At 38.7% G+C, this 9,731-nt stretch overlaps 2 protein-coding genes across 3 annotated transcripts in view; one reads left to right on the forward strand and one right to left on the reverse strand.

Annotated features, from left to right (window-relative positions):
• Positions 1-8,963, reverse strand: part of LOC109466037 (probable serine incorporator) — an 18,597-nt gene extending 9,634 nt beyond the window's left edge. For both annotated transcript variants that reach the window (XM_019763571.1, XM_019763570.1), the window contains exons 1-10: positions 8,655-8,963; positions 8,244-8,350; positions 6,473-6,640; positions 5,664-5,848; positions 4,907-4,989; positions 1,816-1,909; positions 1,640-1,683; positions 1,044-1,217; positions 567-665; positions 72-222 (exon numbers count right to left, since the gene is read on the reverse strand). In XM_019763571.1, the coding sequence (XP_019619130.1) occupies positions 72-222; positions 567-665; positions 1,044-1,217; positions 1,640-1,683; positions 1,816-1,909; positions 4,907-4,989; positions 5,664-5,848; positions 6,473-6,640; positions 8,244-8,282 (1,037 nt within the window). In that variant the 5' untranslated portion in view covers positions 8,283-8,350; positions 8,655-8,963. The remainder of the gene's footprint in view (positions 1-71; positions 223-566; positions 666-1,043; positions 1,218-1,639; positions 1,684-1,815; positions 1,910-4,906; positions 4,990-5,663; positions 5,849-6,472; positions 6,641-8,243; positions 8,351-8,654) is intronic.
• A 115-nt stretch (positions 8,964-9,078) lies between these two features.
• The window catches only part of LOC109465885, a 2,414-nt gene continuing 1,761 nt past the window's right edge, over positions 9,079-9,731 (forward strand). Inside the window, exon 1 of the mRNA XM_019763373.1 lies at positions 9,079-9,262. Within this exon, the coding sequence (XP_019618932.1) occupies positions 9,098-9,262 (165 nt within the window). The 5' untranslated portion in view covers positions 9,079-9,097. The remainder of the gene's footprint in view (positions 9,263-9,731) is intronic.

The raw sequence follows: 9,731 nt of genomic DNA on the forward strand, positions 1-9,731 counted from the left end.
CTAGAAAGTTAGAGTGAAACTGTTACAGAACCTTAACTGTGTAATCTGTGTTGAATGTGTTAACTTCCTACCTGGCATAGACAACCATGACAAACATAATGAGAATGCCGATGACCCCGGACACGATCCTGTTGTCTGATCGCACCAGCTCTGAAGGGACACAGCCGTCCTCCACCTGAGCTTCCACTGTGGCATTCAGGGTGGCGTTGAAAACACTCCCCACTGGAACCAATCATAATAATAATATTAAGGTTGTTACATAATATTAAGTTCTCTAGCTTTAGTTTCCACAATGCACGGAATACAACATCAGTTACATGACTGTCATTTGTCCTAGCTGTTTCATCCGTCCACCCGTCCATCCATCCATCCATCCATCCATTCATCCATCCATCCTTTTTTTTCCATACATCCATCCTTCCATACATCAATCCATCATTCCATCCATCCAAATCCATCCATCCATCCATCCATCCATTGACTCACTCACTTACCAACTCTCTCTTACTCATTCATTCATTTCTTTCAGGTCCAAACACACAGGGATTGCAATGGCTAAGACTTACTGTGATAGGACACAGGTTCACTGGACAGGGCTGAGTAGGTCAGGTACATGCAGTACGCTGAGATAATAGAAGCCTGCAGAAGTCCAGATCGGGGAGAAGCTGCAGTGTAAAAAAGATGGGTCAAAGACAAATAAATAGGACTATAGCTATAAATGATGCACTAATTTTTAGCCCACTGACCAAGTATTTATACTTACAGACTATTGCAAAGGCAGTGGTTTGTCTGACATTTCAACTCTAAAACAAATCACAACCACTCCTCTGTTGCATCTTTGTAACCAGTCATAATATTGTGTTAACCAATCAGAGTGGCTATTTGTGAAAAGGAGAAACCTCATTGGCTCATAATGCTTTTCAATAAGAGTTCAAATAATTGATTGGTAAATGTCTATTGTAAAAGGAGGAAGCTCATTGGCCAAATTTTTCAATAGCACCCTTAGACTTTATCTAATATCTGTATAGTAATATGTTACTTGCCTTTCTGTACGGGTGGCAGCACTGATATGAAGGAGATGAGGATACAGAGGATGAGGTTGAGAGCCAGGAAGAACTTGTTGAGCTCACAGCCGGCAGGCTTGGTGAAGAACAACACCAGCACGATGAACGCACCCAGTGTGACGGCATAGAAGAACAAGGTGCAGATCATCAGGGCTGCAACAACATACAAGAAGTCAGAAAGAGTCTTCGTTTTTAGTTGTAAACATACTGAGTAACAACCTTATCCTCTGGATAATTCATTATGGACAATAGAACTACTTTATTGGATCATAGCAAATGCTTAAAAACTATTTTTTTTTTTTGGATATAGGCACATACACTAACAATGATGGCAGACAGGATAATTGGCTTTTTAATGAAATGTGACTATGGCGTTATTTGGTAAATTGTTCATTTCAGACAGAAAGAAATTCTACCACACTATCAGTGCACCTGTCAATTCTAGCTGTAGCTCAATTTCCCCATGTGTCATTAGAAAGAAATACACAACGTGTACCATACATTTGTACGTATACTGCAAGTCTCTATTTCTGCTGTTTGGTTGTCAGGAGAAGTGGTTTACAGTCATTACCTACCTACATACCAGCAGCTGCAGCTTTCATCACCTGCCCTATTCACCCTGGACAAGGGAAATACAAAAAGTCAAGGTCACTATGCTGTGTAAACTCAGGCTACACCAGTACGGGTGTACAGAAAAAAGTACTGTATTTCGAGCCCTGGTAGTAGTGAATCATGTGCTGTACATCCTCACCAGTTGGAGTTCCAGGAGTGAGCGAAGTCCACCAGCAGGATGAGTTGGATCAGGATGAACAGGAACGCTCCAACCATCCCGATGTACATCCACACTGGGGGAAATAACATCATGACATTTTAGTGCCAAAGTGTTGATTCCAAATTAAAACATGAAATTCCACGGCATACGTTCTCCTTTAAACAGATCATGCTTGAATGAGGGCCTGCATGGGGCTAAATATGGGGCTTAGTATTAGGTATTCCAACCAAAATTTCAAATACATAATACAGAGATGATTCTTACAGTTTCTGGAAGATCTTATCAAGGTGAGTAAAATGCTTTTTAAATGAGGTCAATATCTTGAGCGGTTCCTGAGATATGGCTCCACGAAGTTGCCAAAATCTGACCTCGTTAACCTCCAGATTGTGAAATCATCGGAGAAAATGAACAAATTACCATTTTTGAAGGGTGATTAAAAGGTAAGTAAATGGTGAAAATCTTATTTTATCTTATTTATTGATAATATGTACTACATTGAGTCACATCACAGAGTTCCAGACTTCCACGACATTTTATTTGGTATATATGCCGGGTCAAAATATGCTTTTCCCGACAAATCTGTCAGGTGGTAGCGTGACCTTTGACCCCTAGAGGGGGAAAAATCCTCCAAAGTTCACACACCTGTATTTTTTTATGGGAACAGACCTGTCTTCCAATATTTCAGACACAGCAACACCCATTAGTCTTCTTTTACATAAAAACAGTTATTTTACCTGTACTTCTTCCATAAAGGATTAAATTTAGGTCAAAAAGTCAATATTTTGGGTTACCGCGAAGTCATATATATATCGATATAGCATTGTAAATACTAGTACTAGACTAGTCCACTAAGCAACATACTTCATAGACTTCCACAGTGTACAGCATTATGTTATCTTCTATTAGTATTAGATACAATATGTTACATCCACAGAATGCCATCAAATTGAATGTTAATTGCCCTAATTACAAGGTCAACTTGGTCAAGGTCAACGGTAAGATTGCATGAATCTGTCACATACCGGTACATATATCACTTGCTTGATGAGCCATGATGTTACATATTGCATCAAGAGTACAACTCAACACTTGCACAATACATGGCAGAAACATGGCAGATGTTTGTTTTGATTGAATAAATGTATCATAAGTGTAGCTATATACAATATTATCAAGTTGCATTTACAATGTCAATAAAAACATTATTAATCTAGCGTACAATGTATGACATGCACTAACATCTATTTGGTATACTGAAGTCATTACATTCTTTACACTGTATATACTGGGTAGTTCTAAAGATTTATTTCTAATAGAAATAGAAGGTTCAAGTTAACTGCAACTTTGTGGAAAAAGTTGATAGTCACTGTCTCCACCCCATCCTCTACAACCTCTCCTGGGTACCAGAGTTGGTGACCATGGTTGTCGTTGTGTACCACATGGCAACATTACCACACTTCCCAGGTTTGTAAGAAATGGGTTCCTGATACGATAAAAAAAGAATACAGCAGGTAAGTACAATGTGTATATATACTGTAACCTCAAGTTTGAACTGAAGTCAGCTCATTGAAGAGAATGATTTGGATGACAATCCCGGAGCTACTGACTGCTGCAGCACAAAGGAATTAACTACCCTGTCACCCAGACGACCCGGTCCTTTGATGGACAAGGTAAGTAGGTAGGTAGATATCCAAGTCCAGGGAACTTGGGCAAAATATTGGTTTGCTGGCTTGATAAATTACTACTACATGGCTAAACAAATATGAGTGAAAATATATCTCCAAAATGCCATTTACTTTTATTGTAACAATAAGAATGAGCTTAAAATGCCATCAAAATTTTGAAAAAATTGGGCATAGGTTCCCCGGCTGACCCCTAACCGGGGGCCCACGGTGCCTCAAGTTCAACAAGTGAAAAAAATACACAGTGGTATTTTCAACTTGGAACAAGGCAAACAACAATTTACATGTCAAGTACCACAGAAATAAACAACTCTTAAACTATAACATAATCAGTGATGAGTACTACAAGTACACATATTGCATTGAAACTACATAATTTTGCTGGTATGGGCTTGAGAAAAAAAATTGGTATTATTTGTAATAAAAGCACACATAATTTCCTTAGACCTCGCCCCCTCCCCCCATTCAGTGTTTACAAACTCTCAAAATACACAAAAACATATTTTACCTGGAAATTCTTGCTCCATAGCGTCAAATAGGGCGTATTTGTGCCGCTCCATTCACGTATTTGCTGTTCCTGAAGAACGCCCGGGCGCCCGCGCGGGCCGTATTTCCCGCGGCAGCGCTGTGTTTACCATGACTTCATCAGTAAATCTAGCGTTGCGCTTCGCCGGCGTGCATTCGAGAAAACTACCTATTACATCAGCGGAAAGCCCTGTTTCTTGCCGTCATTTTGACACTGGTGACAAAATGGGAAAATGAAATTTAGGTGGTCAAATTGATGTTTAAAGATCGACAAGTCGTTAAAAATGGACGTTTAGCCCCCCGAAAATAAAATTTTCCCGATGTCCCTGGCACCATTTTAAAGCTCGGAATCTGCGCTTTCGAATGGTGCTACTTTCATTCTGATGCGGTCTATGACGGCGAGGCGCAAGCGCACTAAAGTCAGGGTGATTTCGCAATAGCGAGAGGGACAAAATGGCCGCGCTTCCGCGACCCGGGCGCTCGGCTCACGACGCGCCGTTTTCATCGGCAAATTTCTGGCGTTTGCAACATTTTACAACCTAAATAAATACACCACAGGAAAGGGGAAGTTATATCCTTTATTTTTATGGGTAACTTTGCTACTAGGAGCGAATGATTTTTGCACCGCGAGTGTGGGAAGATGCTAGAAAATTGTACCGACACCATGCGGTAGACGATTTTCCTGGTAGCGTTGGAATACCTATTAGTATATGATTATCTGTAAGGAGTGACTTTGGAATCATGTTGACCAAGAACATGCATTTTTGCATTGTTTGGTACCAGCAGATTCAAACATAACAAAATTCCTCATTGAGAACATGACAAAATTACTAGTAAAATCCCTGCAAATGCATTGACTGTACCTTGCTGGAAGATCTGCTCATTAGGGATGTAGAAGGCTCCCACGCAGATGCCAACAATAATCAGAAGCTTGAAGAACCAAAATCTGGGGACACATAGACAAGAACACATGTAGAAGTCTTTCACTACCGGTATTATAATATATAATTGTACAAGGCAATCATTGTATAATATTCTTGACCATCAGTGGAAGGTTACATCTGGTCAGTAAATCATAGGATTATCAAGTTTTCAAACTTTGAACCATGTTCAGGGCAACACTATTCTTGTAAGAGTGTCAACTATTAGTACATGTAGTGGTCAGAAGTTGATCAGCTACCAAAATATTCAGGGCAGCTAGGATAAGACAGTAAAGAAGAAGTTGAATTTCTAGTTCAATAACTTTTACAGCCTATATAGTTATGCATTAACAAGTTAATGTATATGTATAATTATGAATAATTATTATGTAGACATCAGTCTAGTTCCTTCAAAATAGAATGAATGCAATGATAACTGTGGCTTCCAAAGCTTCTTAATCTATAGTTTGTGGTTAAAAACCTGCTGTTTTTGAGACCCCCCGTGTCACTGACGAAAGGTAGCAATTGATACCTGAAACATCTGACCATTTCCAACATCATATCCAGTTGACTGAGTAACTGTTTTTTTTGTACAAAGCTTATATAGATAAATTTTGATGTAATTTTGAGTTATTCAATGTGTGTTTTTTTAATGATGGTATATACTATAACTTAGGCACAAACTCAGCACACATCTTACCCATTGTGAATGCCTGCTCGACAGTCCTGGCTAGTTTTCACATTGATCATGAGGATCATGAGTAGAAAGAAGAACGCGGCCATGGAGAAACAGACCCGGTACACGGCCATGAAACCGATCAGCTGGCTGATGTTACAGTTGGGGCCCAGGTTGAACCAGTCACAAAGTTCACTGAACCCTGGGATCTAGATTCAGCAAAGTGAAACACATTAGGAAAGATAAAAAAAAACATCACAACAATACTAGTCAATAGTACATGTAAGTAATTATCATGCAAAGTCATGTATAACAACATCCATGCATCCATATACAACTCAAACCAAACTACATGTAGAGATATTTGCTGAATATTTTGCTCAAACTTTTGCTCAATACATGTATTTCATTGACATGAAAGCAATTTATAGTCTTTTATATCTAGCCCTAAAAATAAGATCCCTCATAGCACTGAGTTTCCCCTTTTAGCCAAGCACCTGATTGCAACTATTGAGCCTAAAAACTATTGCAAACAAAGTAAAAGTAGTAAATGCCTCCTTTTCCCCTGCTGTAAAATTAAGTTTTATGAATGAACGCCATGATTGTACAGTACTGTAAATCATGATTTATTCAGTTTTCCCAGTCACTTCTGTAGTGTGAATTTATCATTACCGCATACAAACAATTGACCAACTTTCTTTCTTCTGCAACTGCTGCCACCACAAAGACGCAAACATATATTAGTAGTTCCGCAAACTGTTGCAAATTCCCAAATTTCAGCTCAAAATTTTGTTGTCGCAAATATAAAGCAATGTACAGTATTTTGTCCTTACTGATTGCTGTATCCTGTCCTCCACAGCTTTGGACAGCATGATACAGGAGATGGCTGTGCCCAGGATCAGGAAGAAGGTGTACATGATCCGGGTGGTAGTGGAGGAGCGCACCGTGGGACAGCAGGCACAGCACAGTGAACACGCTGCTGACCCAAAACAGCAGGCCAGCTGCGAGTCAGACATGGTACAGGTTTACATGGGCACAAATCACAATATAGCTTGGTCAAAAGACCTTTTTACAGAATTTAACTAGACTTAAGGCTAAGTACATGCTGGGAGAGATATATATATGAATATATGCAGGGGACAAACAGCATCATTAAAAGTTAAACATAGACCGGACACAAGTACAGTACCACATACTTCATCTTCTAGCAAATACCATGGATCAATGAAAAGGTCTGTTAAACTTCAAAGTCTGACAGACTTCACTCCTTTTAGTAATTTATCTGGTTTCATACATGTTTGTCAGTTTATTTGGGGAAAACAAATCCAAGAACAAACTAATAATTCATAAGCTGTCTATGCTATTTTGAGAACTAGGTTATGACATACATGGACCAGACCTTTCATCTGGCGTGAATTATTGATTTGTCTCAAACACTTCAAATGTCAAGGGCAAGTGCCTGCTGTTGGAATTTATTGCCAATATCAAGTATGTATTGTGTAGTGCATAGGAATGTAATGTTTGTACATGATCGTAAAATTGATCATGAAATAGATATGGATATAACAAAATAATTTCTAACAGTATGTATGAAAGATTTGTGTGGATTACAAAATTTAAAATTATAATATTCTGGCCCATTGCTAGTGCTGAGGATGTCCATCTATGAATGTATATAAGTATATTTGATTTTAACTTGACTTAATTTTAGGATCATATTTTGTTTCATGGCTGTCATGACCTGTCGATGCAAGAAACCTTCTTGGAAGATGTAATAGGAGGTACATTCCAGAAGTCACACACACTACACAATCATGTAGTAATTGAAACAATGTAGCATTATGCTAAAAATCGCATGAATGAAATGCAATCAAGAAACTTTTAGACTATTTTGGAGAGGCTCATTTGTCAGTACAGTATTATCAAATGCAAAGGTCATCAAGGTAAAGCTAACATGGTTTGACGATTTACCCTTAAATAGTTAATGTATATTTTGCAAAAAGAAGTAGACTGTAGAGCAAACTTGACCAGACCTTTAATCATGAATAATTAAATGCCTCAATCACTGAATGTCAAGGGCATGTTCCTTACTGTTTGAATTTATTGCCAATATCATATATGTATTGTGTCATACATTGGACTTTAATGTTACTACATCTGATTGTTTAAATTGATCACCGCATTTGGATGTAAGAGATGAAAAGCAAAACTTCTTTGTTTTGTACAAGGTACAGTTTTATACCTTGATACCATCTTCAGCCGAGACAGGCAGTGCCATGGCGAATGAGGAAGCATATTTTACATATGCCAGTACATGTATATACACCATATACATGTAGTACAATGTACAATGTATTACTTAGTACATGTATGTAAAAGAGTCTTTCTTTTGCCACTGCTAACTTTTATACTGGTATACCAAGGAGTCAAATATTTTAAACCTGCTTCTCATCTCATAGTATTAAAGTATTTCAGATTTCACCAATAATTGTTGAAAAACATCAAAGATGTTCAATCGTACAACTCAATCATACCAAGGAGGTAAAATACAAGTTGTATTGAACCTCCTTGATCATACAAGTCAAGAACAAAAGCAGTCCCTACCTGCGCAGCGCAGCATCCAGCACTCAGAATGGCTCCCATGTTCCACTTCAAACTTGATCCTGGTTTTTAAATCAACTCAAGCTTCTGCCAAGGACTTCAGGCTAAAACTGGAATATAAGATAGCGTGGTTATGACAATTTGTAGCACGATTATCTCTGCTCCCAGACGCCAAAATAATCTAATTGTCTCCTAGACTGGATTAAAGGAGGGAAATATTTACACTGTGACTCACCGGCTGTTGATTTCATCAACATTTTTTTTTTTTCGAGGAAATGCAACAGACGTTCGTGTCTTTTCCCCTAAATCATGCGAACAGATGTAACGTTAGATTTTAGCAAATGTTAAGAACAACAACTGATCTGTACTTTTAAACGTCTAGTGAATTTGGATCGTCGGAAGTTTACGGCTTACCTTTGAACCAAACGTATGTTTTTTGATGATAGACTCCTCCCTCTGCTTGTCTCCTTTGTTTTGCTGGAACAGTCCATGTGCTCAGACAGGTAAAATTACCATGAAATATCATTATAAAAACTTCAAACGCATTCAAAGGCTACAAACTGGAAAATCTATATCAATAATGTAGAATTTCTAAAATATTGAGAGCAATGGGTCGTTATTAGAGCAAAATTATACGAATACTAGTATTATTTTGTGAACCCTGTGAATATTCTTGGATCAGTCTAAATATATGAGGTTAGAGGTTAAACTCATGATTACCCACAGTTCCTTTCAGCGTTACATGGCCGACGCCTACCGATTTTTCTGCGAACTGGCTTTTTCATCGAATTGCGCTAATAATTCGTAAGCCAGTGATCAAACAGGACCACAAAACCGTTCTTAGACATCAGCCCGACATGCCTAAACCAGTATTTCCCCGCCTGAAGACCTACCCGGCCAAGAGTCCGGAGAAGAAACAGCCCGTCGTCAGCAAGTTCTTTGTCTCGCGCAACAGTAAGTCGGCAGAGGGCGCTGTTGGAACCGACGCCGGCGCCAAGAAAACGCCCGTGGCGGATAAAACCGTGAGTTTGCTCCTAAAATATTACAACTTTTTGCCCTCTTTATATTCCAGTTGGTGCCTACCATGTTTGAATGACTGCAGCTAGTCAGGAAGTGCGAAAATGTCGGGGGTGGCGTGGCGTGCAGTTATAATGTGAACCGCTAGGAGATAGAACTGAAACCACCCCCACCTGTACAATGAATGGCCAGGAAATCATGGAAGGTTTGCACTAGACAAGAGTTGGTTCATGGAACCTCTTTTAATAGTATCGTGTACTACGTATGTTAACTTCACAACTGCATTGGGTGTGTGTATTTGTGAATACTAGTAATTGAACATAATGAGACTGACCATATTTTATAGGCCCCCAATACAAACAATTACTTTCATGCATATATTAGGTTTTTTTTTTAAAGAGCTGTATAAACCACAAGATCTTCATTAACTCTACTCACTTTGTATAATGTTTAACTTTGGTGGTGGGTTTCATA

The sequence above is a fragment of the Branchiostoma belcheri genome, unplaced genomic scaffold (assembly GCF_001625305.1).
Source record: "Branchiostoma belcheri isolate BF01 breed outbred unplaced genomic scaffold, Haploidv18h27 scaffold16, whole genome shotgun sequence".
Classification (NCBI taxonomy): domain Eukaryota; kingdom Metazoa; phylum Chordata; class Leptocardii; order Amphioxiformes; family Branchiostomatidae; genus Branchiostoma; species Branchiostoma belcheri.